The sequence below is a fragment of the Amblyomma mixtum genome, chromosome 3 (assembly GCF_055824585.1).
Source record: "Amblyomma mixtum isolate Tamu chromosome 3, ASM5582458v1, whole genome shotgun sequence".
Taxonomy (NCBI): domain Eukaryota; kingdom Metazoa; phylum Arthropoda; class Arachnida; order Ixodida; family Ixodidae; genus Amblyomma; species Amblyomma mixtum.
This window is the reverse complement of record NC_143014.1, coordinates 180,132,568-180,153,999: the sequence shown is the minus strand read 5'-3', so window position 1 is coordinate 180,153,999 and position 21,432 is coordinate 180,132,568. Positions and strand designations below refer to the sequence as shown.

At 46.6% G+C, this 21,432-nt stretch overlaps 3 protein-coding genes across 5 annotated transcripts in view; 2 read left to right on the top strand and 1 right to left on the bottom strand.

Annotated features, from left to right (window-relative positions):
* LOC149352899 (uncharacterized) overlaps window positions 1–13,258 on the top strand; it is a 75,241-nt gene extending 61,983 nt beyond the window's left edge. The window contains exons 2-5 of one of the 2 annotated variants that reach the window (XM_089582105.1): window positions 5,648–5,834; window positions 6,011–6,074; window positions 9,524–9,658; window positions 10,179–13,258. In XM_089582105.1, the coding sequence (XP_089438231.1) occupies window positions 5,648–5,834; window positions 6,011–6,074; window positions 9,524–9,658; window positions 10,179–10,222 (430 nt within the window). In that variant the 3' untranslated portion in view covers window positions 10,223–13,258. The remainder of the gene's footprint in view (window positions 1–5,647; window positions 5,835–6,010; window positions 6,075–9,523; window positions 9,659–10,178) is intronic. The other variant, XM_089582107.1, reaches the window with a different exon arrangement.
* Window positions 1–21,432, bottom strand: part of LOC149352890 (exosome RNA helicase MTR4-like) — a 228,465-nt gene that overhangs the window by 30,113 nt on the left and 176,920 nt on the right. The gene's annotated exons all lie outside the window — the stretch shown is intronic.
* Window positions 1–21,432, top strand: part of LOC149352896 (uncharacterized) — a 152,754-nt gene that overhangs the window by 98,107 nt on the left and 33,215 nt on the right. The window lies entirely within an intron of this gene.

The window sequence follows — 21,432 nt, the reverse complement described above, 5'->3', positions numbered from 1 at the left end:
GAAAAATGCACCCTGCTGTCAGTGCCACCAGCTATGTAACGTGAGACGCTGCATCATCTGCCTGCACATAACGCTGCGCAGATATAGAGGTTCACATATTCAATAACAGTGCGTTGTGAGTCAACACTTACTCAAACTCGAAAAAAAAAAGTATTTATTGTGGAGGCTAACTTCTACACGGCAGTAAAACATATACGCCACCTCGATCAGAGCCTCGCGTACTTTCGCGAAAGGGTTTTTTTTTTTTTGAAATGTTTAACTACGTCATGCTTGTCACTGACATTGAATGCGTAGTTGCAGAGAAGCGGCCTCAGGAAACGAACCGATATAAGGTTCATGAGCTCGTCGATGCGATCGCTCTTGCACTTAAGCAACTTTGAAGCACAAAGGGATCTGGGACAGCGTGCTCTACTAATGTAGTGATAGGCTTTTTCAAGGTCTGATCGTCCTGCAGGGCGCGGTCAGCAAAAGCTCTTAATGTGTCGAGAAAGAAGAGAAGTTGATCTGACGGGTAGAGCAGTCCATCTCGGTCTTGGCTGCGGGTGAACTGAAGGAGTGGCTGGTTGCTAATTGGCTTCGTACACAAAGTAAGGCAGTTCTCGCAATCCATATGCTCGCCAACAACTCGTGCAATGTAACCGCCCACATAAGCGGTAGCCGAGATCTGAAGCGACGGCAGGTGCTGCGGAAAAATTGTGGTAGTAAGCCTCAGAAGCACCAATCTTGCTCTCGACAGCTTCGGCGCTGCTTGCACAGTCGACGTCAGAGGAGACTTTGGAGCTGAAGTAGAAGTTGGTTGCGCAGAAGAAAGGACGTCAGCGGGTATAGTCTTGGCATCGAAACACATTCTTTGTGGGCAATATTGAATGCTGAATTAGACGCAGCGATCCCGGTATTCAGTAGCTTTTCGAGACGTGACAATGCAGCCCGAACGTCCAACATGTCGTTACACCCGGATGACATTCGCAAACTACCAAACAGGGATTCAATAGGATCGCTGCTGAATTTTCGGGTGGGGACGAAAAAGAACTTTTCAGTCTGCATGCTGACTGAAGAGTTCTTTTTCGTCCCCACCCCAAAATTCAGCAACGATCCTATTGCAGATATTTGACACACGCCACTGTAGAATAAATAGGCAGTGATCAGAATTGCCTGATAGCTAGGTTTCGTCTGTGAGAAATTCACGGGTATGCCCAGATCTTTTTTTTTAGCCATTCTAAATACATAGGGAAAGTGACTTCAAGCCATTCAAGCCGCGGATAAGCACTGTCGTCGAACTGGCGAGCATCCGGAAAATGTTGGTGTATGTGCTGCGTCGTGTTGCTGATGTCGTGAAGCACGAACCACCAATAAACGTTCTTCATGAACGTAATGGTTAGCCCTGCAGCTGAAAATGACACGGCAGATGTGCACCCAGCCTGATCCCTGAAAAAGAAACAAGAATCGTACTGCGTGCGGCCGATCAGCAGTAGCCGAGCTTCTCGTATCCTCGATGAGCGCGGGCATCGAGGCACCCGCCGCGCGCGACGTATTCTTAGGGTGCCTCGATGCGCGCGCGCCCCCTCTAGGGTGGAGTCACCCTTTGGGAGGGCGAGTGCCGCCTCGCCGGCCGTGACAGTCCATCGGCGGCCATTTTCATGCCCTTTCTCGCGGCGGCGCGGCGGCCGTAACACGTGCGTTCGCTTTGTCGCCTTTTCTCTTGGTGCTGACCGGGCGCACATCGAAAAATGCCGGGTTGTTGTGTGCCGCAGTGCACCAACCACTCCAGAAATGGATGGAGAATATTTCAGTTCCCGAGGGACCCCAAGAGAAAGCTGCTTTGGACAGTAAATACCAAGCGCGACAAGTGGCAGCAGACGAACACATCGTGCATTTGCAGCATGAGTAAAACTTTCCTTCGTACGCCATAGGATTCGCATGTGCGTGCCGTTGAGGTACGCAATTTATTTTTATTGAGAGAACGTGTGGAAGGTCTGAACAGGGAAATGTAAATATTATCGCTCTGAAATTAAGTGCCGCTGGGGATTAGCAACTTGGTGCACAGGGATTGTGTGGCGAATTTGGGAGCAAATTAGATTGCTCACAGAACAAGTATCACTGCCCGGAAAGTTCCGCACCTTCTAAGAAAACAAAAATGCCCGCATTCACTCGACGAGATGGACTACAAAAAAGAAAAAAAAAGGGCGTTGTTCGAGTATTTTCCTTTGAATGAGACTTTCTCGCTGAAAAAGTTTGAGGCCTGTTTTTGGTGCGCCTGCTGTTCTGACTCACTGACTGCATTTTAACTTGAAACAATGAATATGAAATCTCTTCACAATGGCGCAAACAATTCTCCTTCACAGTAAAGGAAAAGTGTAGTCCATTTCGATTATGGGGGCACTTAAAGGGGTGGAGACACCAAATTTTGAAGCTATGAAAAGCCTGCTATGGGATTCCTATATATGCAAGGGCAGTCACAGCCAGGTGTTGGACGCAACAAACGTTTAAAAAATATTTTAATTCGGTTCCAAAGATTACCTAAATGCTCACTCTCACGACCTAGACCCATTCGCTAGCGCCATCAACCATGACGTCACAAGGGGTGTAGAAAAATAAAGTTTTAGTGACGTCATACCAAAACACATACCAAAACACGGGCGGCCTGCGCCAGTCTTCGTGCCGAACGCCGGCATCTGAAGAACGCGATAGTATTGTTTGTTCACGTTCATAGCAAACCCTGGGATATATGAATATCAAAAATGCATCGTTTGTGACGATCGTTGGCAAATACCGAGTTCCTGGTAGAAGTGATGACTGCGATGCAAGCAAATTTCATCCCATAGCCGGTTTTGTGCTGCTGCTACCTGGTGCGGTTCGCCTGCCGTCTGCTAGCTCTGTTGCTGAAGACGTCGTGGAAATCGAGCATATCTTTTATGGGACGAATTCACAGTAAATGGGTGCCGAGCGGAGCACGTTTCTGAGTGCTGGCCAGTCCCGAAGCGCCCTCAGCTGCGGAGTCGATATGCGAAAGCAGCTAGGCCTAGCGACGACTAGGGCAGTCTGGGACCAGCGCGCAGGTCGTCGGCCGGCGTTGCCGCAGGCAGTGTCGCTGCCGAAAGATCCACTTTTAGCACAGTCATGCTGTCGTATCTCGAATCTAGAAAGCATCCTTTCTGGTAGCATGGCTGTTTTGTATTTTCTTGTGCGGACGTGAAGTACGCCGAGTCTGCCGGCCGGTAGGTCAGCCTGGATACCGTCTGCCGACGTCATAAAAGCGAGCTAAAGAGTGTTCTTGACGTAAATAATAAACCATGGGACAAGAAATGTGAAAAAAGTGTCATTTTTGAGGATCGCTGACCAATACTGAGCTGCTAGTAGAGGTAACAACTGTGATATGAGCAAATTTCTCACAACCGCGCCTAGCAGCTGCCGCTGGCGCGACGTTGGGGTCCGGCTCGCCTGGCGCCCGCTAGCTCCGCTGCCGAAGGCGTCGAGGAGATTGACCATACTATTATTTTATTGTGAGATGATTCTGTTAACACTACAGCTATTTGTGAAAAGTAGGCCTTTTATTATAGCGCAGGCGACTTCCGAAGCGCCGGCCGCTCGCTAAACAGGCTATAGGCCTAGCGACGACCACGGCAGCCAGGCAGCAGCAGAGCTCGTCGCCCGGAGCGCCCGCGAGCGGTGCCGTTGCCGAAAGCTCCCAACATAAGCAGACATGCTTTGTCGCTGCTCGAGTATAGCTGGCAGTTCTGATAACAAGGCGATCTTGTCTTTTCTTGTGATATTTGTACTCCATCCCAAGCAGCGCTCAGGTACTGCTGCACGGCAGCGAAGTGTGACACCGGTTGTGGGCGCAGCTTGGGTAGAGCGGCGCAGCGATGGTTACTGGCATTTTGCAAAGTGTTTCGCATCCTCACGCGAACCCGCGAAGGCGATATTAGCGTGCGAACAAAAAAAAAAGTCGATGTCCTCACTCGTTGGAATAAGATCTGTCAGAATCCGAGCTGCTGGGACTAGACGTGCAGTTGTTTGTTTTCATATGCGCTGGTCAGCACGTGTGTGGGAAAGCAGACGATGCAGCAGTAGGTGCGTCACAACTTTTGTGGGCCCACGTGACCAAGCGAAGCAGTTGATCTTCCCCCTCTGTGACGTCACTGTACAACTCGGCGTTCCGAAACCGAAACCGAAAATCGTTCACCTAAAAATGCTATAATAAATTATTCACTGTGAATATATGAATCTTTGAGTGTGTATCATGCTTCCTGGAGCCATAAGAAACGTTTGAAACTAAGAACGCGCGAACCACAAATTTGGTGTCTCCACCCCTTTAAGCAATCCTTGTGATGTATAAATGCGAGAGCGTTACTTGTCGCTGAATGTAGGGTTGCGGCGAAATGCTACTGCAATGTTTAGTGCGGCTACGTAATTTTTGCGAGGTTCTGAAAGTTGCTGATTATGAGGTCGCGACAAAGCGAGACGACCATGCTCTGCCGCCTACGGCCACACTTTGCTGTCTCTCGTAATGATGTGGACGCGAGTGATTGAACTTCAGATGGTGAAGACGTCATAGCACCGCAACCTCGCTCTCCGAAAACTGAAGGCCAGCTGATGTTGGCCGCGGGGATTTTCCTTTTAATGCACTCGGTAGCTGCAGGAATATTCCCGTGTCTGCTCGCTCCTTCCTTCACCATGCCGACAGGTTTAAACTTGTGCATTGTCACCCCCGCGGTGACAATACACTCGTCATAACCCCCCCCCCCCTGGGTTAATTGCAGGGAGGGAGCCCTGCCGCGCATTCCTGGCACGCATTCCTGCCACGGCGACGGCGGGCTTTTCGCACAACGAGCCAAGGAATGCGAGAGCTGCACTCGCATTAAAACGTTTAGCGACAGCCGTAACAGTCTGCCGACTGCAGCTCACATCGGTGATGCCACCTTCCTGAATTCATTGCTCGATATGAGATGCGCGGAAAGCCGCTTATAGTACACATGGCATAATTGTGCCCCTGAGCTTGTTACAAATAAAATTAGTTGTACTCTCCTAAAAATTTTATAACAGCTGAGAAAAACTGAATTTGGTCGATTAGTCATCCATGCGAAAATAAAGCTTCACTTTTTCAGTGCATTCTGCATAGGCTTTTCTTGGTACCTACTATCACTTATTGGAGCGTTCTTAATTATTTGAACAATTGAGTGATTGAATGCAATCTACCTGCTTACGATATTGCTGTTATTATTTATTTTAATCCTGCAGTTAGGTTCCTAGTGCGCTCTATGAACTCTTTCCAATCCAGCACCCGAGTCGTCGTGTGCGAGGAGAAACGACCGTCCAAATCTTAAAATATTTGGACAGTTGTCCCTTACAAGCCTATTCTGTTGCCACTTCATTAGAAAAGGCGCGAAACGCAGTTGTGTTTTCTTTTGGTAGCGAAGACAAGCGCGCTTTTGCAGCAGGAAGTGCACAAAGCCTGTTGGAGCACGCCCCGCGCCTTTGAAGTGGGCATGGCAATGGCGGCCGCCGTAGCAGACGACGCAGTTGTCTTCACCCTCAACGGATGGCGCGTGCATCGAGGCACCCTACGTAGGTAGCGGCTAACAACCGCCCGCAATAACCTCGAGTAACCCCCAGAGAGCACAGTGTTGCTTGGATTTTTGCACTTCAGCCGAGCTGAATCCCTAGACTTCCCTAGTTCGGATCGTCCCCATGTGTCGGTGGCGCGGGGGCCGGGGCGGCCGCGGCAGAACGGTGGACCATGGGTGGACGGCGGCTGCATTTCGCATTCACGGTGCTCACGTGCTCCGCTTATCTGTGCGACCACGAGCGTCATGGAACAGCTTCACCACATACAGGTACGCATAATTGTCCGCTCTGTCCAATGCGGTATGCTTCTAATACTGCTAAGAATTTTCATTTGAAAGGAAAGCATCCTAACGTGTGTGGACCCTTTGTGAAAAATGCTGCAACGCCGTTTTCGTGTGACGTTTGTGGAAATGCAACTTTTACTAATCGGTCCCATTTGATGCAGGACTACCAGTGCCTGCACGGTTTTGTGCCGACGTACAGCACGCACCAGTTCAGCACGACTGAAGGTGAGCGCTACACGACGCATGTCAGCGCAGTCTGTGTCCCCTCTCGTTCTCCCTCCGCCCTGAAGCGCTGTTGGGAAATTATAAATACCAGCTCGCCCAGTCTGCAGTTCAGCATAATTAGCTGTGCATGAAAGATTTTTGTCCTCTTTTGCGGCGCGTATTGTGTTAATTGCATCCAGTCCTTTGTGCCTTTTTCCCCATGCTTGCAGGATGTTGTGAAATCCCGCATGCTGGCTTTGAACGCATATGACAATGCCCCACTTCAGCCGCGTGGCATGTTTGCATTCTTACTTCTCACTCAACCTCTCATTATCTTGAATTGCCGACTATACCTGTGACCCCACGCACCTGTCAAACAGTAGCGTGCATGTTAAGCACTTAGTACTCGTTTACTGATTGCTAGTTATGTGTTTACTAGAGCAAAGTGGAATAAGCGGTAACAAACGAAACGAATTATGGAAACAGTACACTGCATTGTGTGTGACAAATAGGTACAGGATGCATGCACGCTTGTGCTTCCCACCTTTGAACTGCTCATCTACTGTCCCCTTGACTGTTTTGAACAGGAATCTGTTCAGTGCTTAAATGTGATAAAAAGAAACTATTTCCTGGTCTGCGCCCTTCAATGCACAAAAAAAAAAAAGCCATGAAGTATTCATTATGTAGCTATAGCATGCACATGTGCAGTCCAGTAGCTAGCTGACAATTGACACATAAGGAATGAACATTCTGAGTAAGAAATATCTTGCCGGGTGCATTTTTCATTTCTTCTGTCACATTAGTCATTTTTCAGACAGGCAGACAGATTGAGGTTGTAGTGCGATCCAGGTCATATATAGGGTTGACGAAAAGGTTTCGATGACCATCGCATCCCCCAAGTAGAATATACAGCAGCTTTTCTTCCGTGTCGTGCGTTTCTGCTGCAGCTGTCATCCTTAGTTTTCTAACTGAAGTATGTGAGCAGGTGTAACACAGAAATGAATGTGACAAAAATATAACATTGTGTGTACATTTGTTACAGCTGGCAAAATGAAATAATAAATCAGACTAATAGTGCCTTGCCTGCAAGAAGTGTGTTTGGTATGCTAAGTGTCAGTAAACAAAATATTAAAAACGGTGAAATGGTGAAGTGTAGAAGCATACCTTGGCATTCCTTTAAACGGCGTAGTAGATTGGGTTACTGCTGCTATGGGCTGCTTAGAGATTTCAGTGCCCACTGAACATCACGCTCATTGAAATTTCAGGCGTGCATTTGTTGCATCCTTGTTCTTTTTTTGTGTGCATGCGTGTGTGCAAATATTTTTGTGGTAAGGTGCCTCCTGTGCTTTAAGTTTCAGAAGAATATGACTGAATGTTATAACATACCACTTGCTTGTTCTATGCATGTACCATATACACTTGACTAAGGGCCCTGCACTCGTCTATGGGCCACTATGCCCGGCTTGGGAGCCACTAATTACGGGGGGGGATTTGCAAAAAGCAACTGCACTTCACGCATGTGTAGCCTTCCTTGTGTGGCACGCTACCCAAGGAGCTACCAGTAATGACAGCTGTCTGCTGCTATCATTGTTGTCATCTTCAAGCATGCATGTGCTCAGAGCCAATGGAAACGGCCGACCATGAAATGATGCCGACTGGACAGCTAAGTTGTCTGCTTGTAGATTTTAAATTCTTAGTGTGTGGCGTCTCCAGACATTGTTTTAAAATTACAGGAATTTGAAATGCAATGAATACAACAGAAATGACTTCATCTACTATGGTAGCAAGGATTTGGGCCCAAGCATCCGTGACAGCAGTATCGACGAAGCATAAAGGTGCCTGCGACTGGACAGCAGATATAGCATCAGGCTGTATAGACCTTTTTCAGTTTTAGCCTCGCTCCCAATGCGCCGAACACCGCCATATTGCTTTCCTCCTCTCTCACTGGTTCGGAAAGGTGGTGTCCGTGCGTTCTCTGCGGTTCTCCGTGTTTACTGTATGCGGTTGCTTAGCTGTAGTAGCTCGATTTGGGTGTATGTGCGATTAAAGCTGAAACTAGGTCTTCGGGAAACCACTGCACAGTCGTCTGCTGTTCGAACAACTACAGGAAGCGAAGGCAGCTTGAATCGGAGCAGTGTGAAGAACACAGAGAGCCTCAGCGGCAGTGCAGTTGCGGGCTGTTTCAGCTACACATACCTTACACGCGAGCACCTACTGCTGATGTCGCTACGGTATGTGTCGTCTATGACCCTTGCAAAATCAAAACATAAGCAATAATTTGGGTAAACGATGCAGCAGCAATTGCGGGTTATGTGAAACATTTCTGTTATAACTGCCGACACTGGTGACTGATTATTAACGGCACTGTAAACATAGCTACCTGACAGTACTTGAAAGCCATGATGCATTGCACAAATGCCACAGCTGTTTGCTTGCAGTAAATATCCGATAAACCAGCAGGACTTAAAAAACTGAAGGCCGCAGCTTTGACGTGTCTACCTTGCATCGTGACACATCATCGACCAAATACTATTTTCAACTGATGCCATAATGCAAAGTGCCGATTGTTTAAAAAAAAAATGTGCCTTTTAGGGACATGTAATCAGCAGGCACGCAGTGCCCACCCGAACACACGCACGCGCTTTCTCGCTCTATCGGCATTAATCAGCAGCCGCACCCGAGACGGACCAAGCAGATGTGCCCCTCAGAAACTGTCACAGCAGGTGCACCAGCTTCGAGTGTATAAATTACATCACGTTTGAAGGCCAGATGCCTCTCTACTACATCTTTTTCCGAGTTTAGCGAAATATCACACGGCGCGAAGCTCCAAATCCAATTTCCTCTGTTCCTCCAACACTTTGCTTCGACGCGCGACGCCGTCGGATGCACTGGCACTCCGAAGAGCGCTGCCACACACTCGCATGTTCACGCTAAGAGTGGACCACCCTACAGCTGCACACTTCACCAGTTATTTTACCGTTAGTACGAAGTAATCAAGAAATGTATGCAAAGCCAAAAGCTGCAACAGAACTCTGCGCTTATGCACTCCAGCGGTGCCTTCTCCATGTAGCACTGCAGAAAGTACTGTTTTTTAGGACAGTGCGGAGGGAAAATGTAGTGAAAGACGCGGTCGAACGCAGTTGCAACCTGTTCGTGTCACCGGCGCAATGCAGAGCAGACCGCTTGAGTGCTTGACAGCAACACTGCTGTTAGCTCGGAACGGAGCGGTTTTTCTTTTATAATTATAACTACTACATAGAAGCGCTCAGCAAGTTTCATGCTCACATTAATAAATGTCTCGATTATTGATACCAGAAAGCCGTTAAATGAATTGCGCACACTTGCGTAGAAGTGCGCCTCTAATGTCTATTTTCAGCACAACTTGCAGGGAAACATCCGCGTCGCCGCTCGCCGAAGCATGGGCCATTTTGTTCACAGTTGCTCAGTGCATACAGTGCAATACTTTGCAGGTCAAAAATCGTGCAAAAATCAACACTGGGATAAGGCTGAACAGCGCGGCGGCCACCCAAGCCAACATGGCGAAGAAATCGGCCAGACGCAAGACGGCGCTGCTGTCGAAAGATGGCCACGTGCACCTGAAAAAGGTCTATAGTACAGTAAAGTAGTTTTCCCGTAATATGGTTGGGAGATTGAACAATAAGTGTCGCTTTCGTGTAAGGGCTGCACCTTGCCAAAATTGCGAAATAAAAATGCAGACTTTACTATAGTAGAGTTTATGCAGCATTTCTTTATTCGTTGTTTCTGAGGTTTTATTTTTTAATGCAAGAGTATTAAAAGCCTGACTGGGGAAAAAAAAAATGTCAGTCGTAAGATTCGCCACTTGGCTAGAGGGAAGCAAGGTCACTTGTGGTAAAGGCACCAGCGGCATCTAACGCTATTCAATTGCTAACACACGTGGTAATCGGGTGTTCCTGCAATTTTTTTTTTTGTATGCATCTGTGGTTTGCCTTTCTTAGTGCAGTTTGTGTGGTTGCCTGAAGCAAACCACATCTTGAAATGTTGGCATGCCAAAACCTTAAATGGGGCACATGCATTCTGAGGCATGTATCCTTGGCAGAGTTTGTTTCGGTATGCATTCTCACGTATTATATTCTCTGTTTACAGGTTTCAGCGTGAACATCATTGCGTTTCTGGTCCATCTACATTAGAGCACTGCACGGGCCTCAATCTGGGGCCCGAGACCTGAAGCCCGAGCCCGGCCCAGGCCCGCGGCTTCAAGCCCGGGCCTGGCCCAGGCCCGCTAAATTATCGCTCTAGCGAGCCCGACCCGGCTCGGAATCCCGGAGTGAGACCCAGCCCGGGCCCGGCCCAGCCCGTTTCACAGTAACGCTTGAGGTACACCGCTCACTCTGAGCAAGTAGACTGCTACTAGACCGATAAGGAACTGGCCGTCAAAGGTTCTGAAACCACAGTTTGGCTTGCAGAAAGTTGGTTCTTTTTAACCCAGAAGGAAGTGATTAAGAGTAGTGCTCACCAGGCCCTCTTTTGGACAGTGATCTCGTGTAGGTGCGCAAAGATAAACTCGGAAGTTCCGAAAGCGAAATAAAAAGGGCTGCATACGCGCGTAATAGACTTTGCATTCCCCCATGATTTTAATCAGTTATATTTTTCCGCCTGGAAGAATAAACATTAAAGCTACCTAGCAAGCAGTGGGATGACATTTTTTTAGTGAACGCGATCTCACAGGTTGAAATCATAGCCGAACTGGTCGCCTTTCAGCAGAAACGAAAAGTTAAATGACCTGAGTATTTCATGGTGTGTGTTTGGAAGACTATAAGCGTCTTAAACTTTGGGATGACGAATGGTCAATGGCCAATTAAGACCGGTTGATTTTTACTCTTACTGGTGGAGCAGAAGATAACGTGCGAACGACGTGATAACTTACAGGGCAAAACCCTTGCCATCACAACCAGGCTGAAGAAGCGAGGAGAGATAGATGTGCTTATTCGATGAGATTTACAAACTCTCGCGAGCTTTCGTGGCTATTTCATTTACGAGACGTTCCGGTCAGCTCATCAAAAAGAAAACCAAACGCGCTTTAGTTTGTGAATTTTCTCACATGAGAAAAATATAGCTATAAAATTAAGGCTATGTTTTTGGGGCTTAAGGGCCCAAGGGGAGTCAGGCTGTGAGAGATACCGAAGCAAAGGGCTCCGGACCATTTCGACCACCTGGGTTTCCTCAACGAGAAATGATACTACAAAGTACATGGCTGTCATGCTTGCCGCCTAAACAGAAATGCGGCCGCCGAGGATTGAAGCAAACCCTGGTTCCCCGGCTCAGTAATCAAGCGCCTTGACCACTAAGCCACCACGGCGTAGAAATAAGGAAATAAATAAGTCAATGAATAAAGTTTAGTTTTTTTCTCAGCGCGTACTATAACCCATAGCTCATTCGTGTCGCTGCTCCAATGTCGCAGTTGTGTACTTGACTCTGCAATAGTGAATGAATAGTCGGACACCAGCTGTTTCTGTACGGACCCAAGGCCCACTCGCGTCCGCAACTTTAAGCCCGAGCCCGGCCCAGGCCCGCAACTTCAGGCCCGGGCCCGGCCCAGGCCCGGCAAAAGAGATCGTGTCCCGGCCGGGCCGGGCCCGGGCTTTCGGGCCGGCCCGAGCCCGTGCAGTGCACTAATCTACATTTTGCCTGCCCGCAGTTTTATCACAACGCTTGGATATTGCACCGTTGCTCTTGAGGAAACCTGCAAACTGCCTGCATTTTAGCACTAGAATTCTTTGCTCATGTTTATGCTAGTGTTCTAGCGCATATTTACTTTTTAAAATTGTGCATGATCCTGAACTGCCTTGTGATGGCATGTGCACCGCTTGGGGAGCAGCGTTTTTTCTTTCCCCATCCAGCATGCTCCTTCCTTTGATATCAGTTTTGCAGACATGCCATGATCTACAATGTGAACTTCTGCATGTTTTTTAATTTTTTTTCTCTTGTTCCTATCTCTTGATTCCTTATGCATACTCTGAGAAGGTTGCTGGTCAGCACCGGTCAGTGATGCTAACTAAAATACAGTTAGAGGGCCCGCCGTAATGGCTCTGGCTGCTGACTGCAAGGTGGTGCAGTCAAATCCTGGCCACAGTTCGATAAAGGTGTAAAAACTCCTGTGTGTTGTGAGATGTCAGTGCATGTCAAGGAACACGTACATTCAGTAAATTAATCCACAGCCCTCCACTAGGGCGTTCCTTGTTGCCACTGTGCAACTTTCGGGCATGAAACCCTGCGTGCCATACCACAGCAGTATGGCTGAGGGTCCAGTTATGTCGGAACGTTGATGTTTGTTTTGAAAATATTTAAAATTGGTTACTAGCTCTATGAGTGCAGCTGTGCACAATACCAGTGATGGCCAGTGTGCCATGCCTCTTGTTACCATGGCACTGGGCTGAAGCTACTAATATAAAAACATTTCAGCGCAGACACATCCAGCTGACAGTTTAGGACTATGGTTCTTGCATGCGATGCCTTGAAGGTGCACTAAACAGGATTTCTTGTTGTCTCAGTGTACATGCTGCGAACATTCTAACAAATGCCCTGGATCCCACATTTTTTTTTTAAGTCACCATGGAGAGTAGGAGGAGTCAGCCAACATGGTTGGTATGGTAAAAAGCGTGTGGAGTGGCTTTCAGCCAATTGTGTTTCAGCTCCGCTGTGCCGTTGGCTGAGTAATATGCATGCAGAGTAATCTTGGAAAATGTGTGGGCTGCTGTTTGGACTACGTACAGCTGTAACAGACGGCCGGGCACATCACTACTGTAGCTGCAGATGAGGAAACATTGTCAAATTGCTTCGGATTTACTTCAGTGATATATTCTCTGAACAACAAATATGTACCAGTTTTATCAGATTACTACTCACACAATGTCCAAAAACAGTAGTGAAAATTACTTTGGGTATCTTAACAGATGATAGTATTTTCATTGGCCATCGCAGATTGACGAGGTCGAGTCTCTCAAAACCAAATATAGTCCATGCGTATTTTACTTCCGCGGGCTTAATTTGTGGCTATGTTCTCTGCATTTGAAAATATTCATTCAAAGAAAACATAATACCTTTATGCTCGTGTTGGTTTTTTAAAATCAATGTAGGCATTTGCTCGTCTGCTGGAAGCTGCTCGCGACTTTGCTGTAGCTCATTTGAGCATGTGCACATGCTGCTGAATAAAGAATTTTCAGATATTTTGTGTTTTGATGAATGAGCTCCAACATGAGATTCCTCACATGCACAGCACTGTTTGCGAGCACCTTGAACACAGAATGTTTCCAAAGAAGGGGCCATGCAGAGCACACACTAGAGGGTTTGATGTTGGTCTCGTATCGAGGTCGTTATTGCTTTTGTGGGTGCAGAGAGGAAGTTACGTGATATAGAGCTCGGCACCTCATCATGTTTGAACAAGACGACAAATTCTTTGTCACAAACTTTATTTCAATGAAGGCATAGTCGACACATTACTCGGAGAATGAGATGCTGGCTGTTTGCTTTCACAAGGAACGAAAAGGAAGTGAACACTAGCGTAGGCAATTTCAATGGAGCTGCAGTGCAAAAGTGCCCGTGTGTTGTGGAAGTGAATCGGATATCTGCAGGGCGTGCGTCCAATGTAACCACAGTTCCACAATGCAGGTTCTTTTAGCTTGTGTGCAGTTTTGGGATCAAGCAGACTTCCAGTGAAACTTGGTCAGGCGAAGTACATGTGGCCAAAGCCCAGCCCTCCCGCAGCCTGTGCTGCCTCTAGGGCACACTCTAGGGTGTAGTGAAAAGTGCCTCTTTGCAACAAACTTATGTTAGCTGCATGTACCGGGTGTTTCAGTGAACATTTTCAAAATTTTATTTTTGAGGGAAAACTATGGCTTTTGTGGCATAGTATTATCAGTATTGACGGACATCAGAAAATGGGTGAATCATCTTAACTAGTAGAGCTATGTACCTAGTAGCAATTAGCGATTTGTAGTCGGTCGTTAGTAATAGCCATATATTTTTAGAATTTAGAAAACAATTACCCTCGGCACTGTGGCTCGACAAAATTTGGCTTTTTTTCGACTAGTTACGTACACTAGAGGGGTTGCTTTGCCTGCATGCTTTTGAAAGCACATGTATTAGGTTTTTTCGCGATGCAGCCAAATTTTGTCGAGCCACAGCGGCGAGGGTAATCGCATTTTCGAAATTCTTAAAACTTGTGTGGCGATTACAGAGCAGGCTTCAATAACTGCAACTAACTGTCTAACTCTACTAGTAATTATTAAATATTAGTTAATGAGCTTGCTAATTAAGAAATTTAAGAGGTTTTCTGGCGTCCATCAACACTAGCCGCCGTGGTGGCTCAGCGGTTATGGTGCTCGGCTGCTGCCCCGAAAGATGCGGGTTTGATCCCGGCCGCGGCGGTCGAATTTCGATGGAGGCGAAATTCTACAGGCCCGTGTACTGTGCGATGTCAGTGCATGTTAAAGAACCCCAGGTGGTCGAAATTTACGGAGCCCTTCACTACGGCATCGCTCATAGCCTGAGTCGCTTTGGGACGTTAAACTCCATAAACCAAACCAAACCACCAACACTAGTAATACTATGCCAAAAAAGCTATATTTTCACCCCAAAAAGCCTATTTTTGAAAATTCTTGAAAGTGTTCGCTGAAACACCCAGTATATTTGTATGCACACAGCTGGAAAAACCATCAGGTTAAGCAAAATATCACCTTGACAAAATTACTTCGCCTTGCTGTTGCATGCTGAGAAACCACAAAGCCCGAATTCCTGTATATTGCCGAAACTAAAGTTTAGCCTGCTCACAAAGCTGCGTGAGCAAAGAAACTGTCGTGCCTCTGCGCACAACCTTGAGGCTTTGTTTGCCTGCAGAACTTGAAAAGCACACCTTAAGTCCGGCTTGCCCACAAAACTCTGCACAAAGACACAATTCTAGCCCAGCCCAAAATCCAGATAGCTTGCACAACCTTCATGAGCAAGCTGTCCTGTTGAAAGCAAGATTCAGGTTTTTTGACTCGCCTCCTGGTGAGGAATTGTAATAATGCTTGCAACCTGTTCAATCAGCTGGGTGCCTAATCCCTAATGACTGCAGGAAACAAGACGACCTTTTTCGCACTGACACTTGGCAGCATCTCTGCAAACTATTTACAATGTTCATTTGAGCCAGCAGGCCAGTGTGAAGTGTGCAGCACAAAACCAATGTGTTTTACCCTGAGATTACACCTTGGCACACGCATAGAATGACACTGATGATAAAGCAAATTTGGCCTGTATGGACGGGCCAATCCCTGACCGTCGTCCTGCTCCTCCATGAACATCCGAGAGAGTGCGGCCAAGACAGCTGTGACAGGAAATCATCTTTTTAAGTGAACACAAGAAGCAACTACAACACGAGAGTCACAGAAGCTTGCAAGAATGCCAATGACGATGGTGACTTCTTTGTCTGTCCCAAAGTTCTCAAAATGAGTATTTGATTATTCAAGTTAAGTTAGGCATTGACCTAAGCGCACACATTGTGTTGGATGCTAAATGTCCAATGCATCTTATTCCACCTGTCCTTGCAGAGATGCTTTCTGCATTAGGAAAAGTAACTGTTGGTCAAATGTGCAGGGAAACCCCCAAGGTGGGGTAGATTTGTAATAAGGGAGGAGTTACTCATTTGCATCCACCCAAGGGCAGGCATACGGCTACAAAGGAAGGCTACACAGCTTTCTCAGAAACTTCGTAGTTAAAAGAAAAATTCATCCTGGTCCGGGGTTCAAACCCGGGACCACCGCTTCACTGGAGCAGTCACTCTACCAACTGAGCTAACCGAGAAGGTTAGCATATGCCAAGGCTCTTAACTGGGCTAGTTGGTTGCTATAATTCGACATAATGGCTAGCACACACGGAAGGAATCCTGTCACTAACGTCACTAGACAGGACACTAGCGTTTGTCCTGTCTGGATTCCTTCTGTGTGCGTCTCCCTTGTGCACTACCCTTTATGTCGAAGTTAGCATATGGTAGCGCAAGAGCGAATTGATCAATAACTTGAAATGGGAACATTGTTGATCAAACACTTGACCAGCGATGACCCCTAAACATTTCACCAACACGAGTTATTGATCAATTTGCTCTCGTCTTGGTTAGCTCGGTTAATAGAGTAACTGCTCTGATGAAGCAGGGGCCCCGGGTTCGAACCCCGGACCAGGATGAATTTTTCTTTACCTACAAAGTTTCTGAGGAAGCTGTACAGCTTTCCTCTGTAGCCGTATGCCTGCACTTGGGCGGATGCGAATGAGTAATTACTCCCTTTTTAGGAAAGTAACTCCTTTCTAGGAAAGTAACTGTGATTCATACTGAAAAAATTGCACAGAAACAACGAGGACAAAGCAAAGACACGACAAGGACGAGCGCTATCATAGGATAGCGCTCGTCTTTGCTTTGTCCTCGTTTTTTCTGCGCAATTTTTTCAGTATGCATATCAACCAACTTTGCAACTGGAATATTAACTTATAAAAACTGGGTTGTGATGCTGCTGTTGGGCTGTTGCACTGGGCTGAGTGAAAGGGCGAGACACCGCATGGTGTGTGTGCTGATCGCAGCCATATGGAACCGCCACTGAACTGTAACAGCAGCCAGAACATGACACTCTTTGGTGACATTTATTCATAGTTTCATGTCAGTGTCCTCATATGCAGTTCAAAAATCTGCTCAACTAAGTATCTGCCCTAAGCAGGCAATGACACTCGGCAAACAGCGCTACACTAGCAGACGACATATGGCGATATGATGAAACCCACCAGTTTGCTTGGGGGCAGCGGGACAATGCTGCAAAAAGCACCACTGCACTACCTAATTCAAAGGTACAAGGGTACAACCGTCTCACCACGCTCCCCGCTTTCAGTATTTTCATTTTCTCCTTCCACCGAGTATGACTCCTACTCAATAGCCAGCTAGCTGTGGCACGGATTTGGTTAAAACTGAATTTAGTACAAATTTATTAGTATTTTTTTTTCACACAGAAAAATCTAAACCTCAGTCAGAGTCCGTGCGTCAATTCAGGATGCCGAACTCATACACCGTACTGCAGCATACCATACCAAGTATGCTGCCACCTAGAACTCGAAGAAACTGAAAATTTTGGAAATTAATGTCCCAAAGTGACACATCGGCTATTAAAAAACAAACTATATCAATGTGGATCTGCGTGGCCTTAAAGACATTTCCAGTGCCCACATGGGCTGAGGCCATTGCAATGACCTCGTTATCTTGGAAAGAAACTAGAGCAACTGTTATGTTCATCTAGGGTGGGTTTAATGTGAACTGAAACCAAACGCTATAATAGCAATGCTTCTTTACGTAGGAAGCCTCGGCGTAGCTACCACAGCCTACCTTTCTCACTTTTGTTTCTATTTTCACTGCTCAACCTACCATGCGGTTTCCACAAATAGTGCCACCAGCCAAACTCTCAAACCTTTTTCTGCTAAGGAAAAAATTTCACCAAATGAAGTAGCCATACATGTGGCATCCGACGTGTTCGCTTCGACACAGTTACTGTGTGCTGCACTACGACAGATCTGCCAAGTCCCCAGTGGAGACATACACTATTTATGCTTGCTTCCTTCCAATGATTTCAACAGCAAGGCCATCACAGTTGGAGCAGACAACGATAACTGTTTTCCTTTGGCTTTTTTGGCTTTCCTTTCGAAGATTGCTATCAAGCAATGCACTTTGTCAGCTGTATTATTCAGTTATTAATGCTTCGTTCCAAATGCACAAGCAGCAAGCACTGGTGTCTGCCAGCAAAGGTTTGACTTTTGAGGAACTAGTTCCTGTTCTTTGGGCCCCTTTCTGCATTTGAATCTGTACATCGAAAAGCTCCAATTTTGAAGAAACAACTCATGCTTAAACAGGTATGGCAGGGATTCTGGCAGCACTTTACACATTTCCGTGCACAGATATTAAAGAAACAAAACAAAAACCAACAATAGGAAAAAACACTTCGTAGCGCAATCTTTGCGCTTTTCAAAAGCGCAAGCTCTGCTCCCTGAAAGTAATGCGACAAAAGTGCACAAGTCGTCGACGCAGGACCCTCCTTCCAGCTCACAGTGGCAATCAATGTCACAGGGAGCAAAGTACAAGTGCCGATACAAGTTTTCGGGACACGCAAATTACAACAAAATTTATTTTCTGAACAGTTTCAGCATGCATCCACGAACTGACGGATGAACTACGTGTTTTCCTTCGCGAACAACACGATGCACTTCTTAATGCCAGGCTGGGCCTCTACGTAGAGCGAAAATTCAGGCTTTTTTGTGATTTCGGCATTCCGAAAACTTTCGTGGGCACATACACGTACTTTTCTTTCCACTTGGGTGTAACTTATGCCCCATCGAAGTCGCCTACGGCACTGGGACCGTGGCATGTGACGAGCATTGGCCACAGACGCACTCGCCTTACCATGATTTACTGAGAAAGAAAACAGCTACAAGCATGTCAGGAGACCATGCTATGCTGTGAAAGAAAAGTGGTAGTCAAATTCCGATTCAACGTCAGGAGTCTCCATGCAGACAGATCCGCCAGCTATTTTCGGCAGAAGCTGGCGCTGCCCTAGTAAACTGCATCGCTATCCTCCTCCTGTCATTCTTGCTCTGGACGTAGTGAAAAGGTAATCTAACGTTTTCACTGCGAAAAAAGAAACTGTCTGCTGCTGCTGCTGCAAAAAAAAAGGCAACAGCGAGGCGCGATCGCTGTTCCGACCAAAACGTACTTATCTTTCCAGCCGCAAAAAGAAATGCGTTCACAGGCGTGCAGGGCGCCTTATCTTGCATTAACTACAGTCGATACTCGTCTCAGGTAAGAAGCTAGTTCGAATAAATTAAGAAATAATGCAGACAGCCACTTACGCTCCAAAGAGTGAGACGTCCATCTTGGAAACGGTGTTTATAAAAGCGTTTTCTTATAAAGTAAACAGATGGCGCCAGAGTGCAAACGCATTTTGTTACAAAACCGACAGGTGGCGCCACAGGGCATCATACTGATTTTTAGTGATATTATGATATGCCAACGTTTTGAATTTGTTCTCAAAAAAGCGCGAATTTTTCTCGGAACGTTTAAAAGCGTAAACTCCCCATACGTGCTCGCCGCGCCCGAACGGGTATGAAAGGTTGTAAAGTGCATTCCATGTCGTACATAGCATAAAAATACATGTCAACATAAATTTGATTTTCAGCATCATGCATCATTTCTGGCTTCCCACAAGGTATAATTGGCAAAATTAAGCTAGTATCTGGACTACACCAGGTCCTGTCTTGGCCGTATGACCATCCAACCAGGTTTAATAAAAATGTCTTACTGAATGATGCAGCCATGTATTGCAAAATTAGGATCCCGCAGCACTGCAGCAGTGCAAAATTGCATTCTTCATAAAGTTCCTGTTACTCAGTGCAGCCATTCATTGCACTTTACAGCTGCAGGCTGAAGTGCAATGCACAGACGAGTAAAAATAATGGTAACCATTAACAACGAACAGTGCTGTATAAGCAGCATTGTACTGCAGTCACTTTTAACACATTTCTGGAAGTATGCACTAGTTTCAGTCGCAAGTTGCACAGCAATGCGCCTTTGGTAATGTATTTAACAGCGGCGTCTCTCATAGCCTCAGTCGCTTTGGGACGTTAAACCCCATAAACCAAACCGTATTTAACAGCAGCGCCCATGTTAACTTTTCACATTTTTACAAGTAAGTAATGCCTTTCACAACAGCTTTAAGGAACACAAAGCAGCCTTTGTCTGTAGCTGCTCACAGCTAGCACACCACTGCAGTGGCTGATCACTGAGGAGTCTACAAAGTATCTCAAAATCAGAACTGTTTATTTTCCAACTCCATGTAGCCCGGTTCCCCAGCAGCTGACAGCAGTCAGTAGCTCAGGGGCACCAGGAGGATTGCACGAAAATCGGAACAAAACACTGCCAGGACCTTGCACATGTGGTGAATGGATATCATTACAAATGGTAAGACCACAGCACAGAGCAGAGGAGTGAAAAAAACTGCAACAAAGCATGTAACTAGCAGTAAACTAAAATGAAAGGTACCTGGCAATAGTACTGGGAGATGTGTAGTGATGGAAAAGTCAGCAAGGACCACGGCTTCAAAACACAAAACCATAAAACAGATGCTTGGGCAAGTTGGTAACTCATTTTCACCGGAACAGCGCGCACTAAGACACGGACAAGAAGGGAGACACGACACACACGAGCGCTGACAAAACCATAGTCATGATTTCTTCACCACTACACACACTGACATTTTCCACATCTCTACCTTTCAAATTCATTAAAGCACAAAAATCTAGGGCCTTTGGGCACAATGAACATGTCATTTTGATGCTGAATTATCATACACAATAAAAGATGATGATGATAGTGAATTTTTATGGTGCAAGGGCATCTGCGGCCAAAGAGCGCCATGGCGCAAGGTATTTTTCATTTGCTCAAGGTGGGGTCAAAGACCAATTCCCAAGAATTTCACCCTGATTAAGCCGAGCACTGGGCCAGGGGATGCTTGAACCCATTGTATCACCGGTGGGCACCCGGCGGCAATGGGGATGGAACCCCACATCTCCTGCATGCGAGGCGGGTGCTCAGACCACTAGGCTGCCTCTGCGGTACAATAAAAGAATCATCACTATGTAAATGCAGCACAAGCAGTGCAGTTACAGACATGGAAGCAAATGCATGTAAGATGTGCATGGGTGTAATCCCCATGTGGCATAGGTCGAGACCCTGAAAAAGTGACCAGTTTCTCGGTGTCGTTGATTCAGCTACTTTCAAAAGGCATACTTGCCAACGGCACAGGTAAAAGCGTACTAAGTGCATGCCAATTCTGATTCGGGTGCCAACATCACAGACCCAGCAAACCAAAAACCTCTCTGAGACATCTAGCTAGACGTCTCTGAGAGGTTTTTGGTTTGCTGGGAGATGTCGTAGAGGGATTTTGTTTTGAAACCGGAAGGCCTCAAGACAGCTGAAGAACTCAAGGGGAGAACAGAGGGAACAGAGGAAATTTGCTCTACGCATGTAGAGCAAATTTCCTCTGTTCCCTCTGTTTTTGGCATGCCAAGACAACGTGGTGTATTCAGTCCCGTTGACGTGTGGTGGTTCATACATCAGCCAAACTGGCCGGTGTCTAAATGAAAGACTTAAAGAGCATGCAAACAATGTTAAGAACGCGGCCCGCCACATAGGTATTCACTGTCGTGACTGTTTGTGTTACCCAGAATTCAAAAACAGCCAAGTAGTTACCAAACACAAGGATAAGCTTACACGAGAGATTATTGAGGCATCTGAGATCATGAAGCTGGGTGCAAATTGTATCAGCACTCCTTCCGTTGC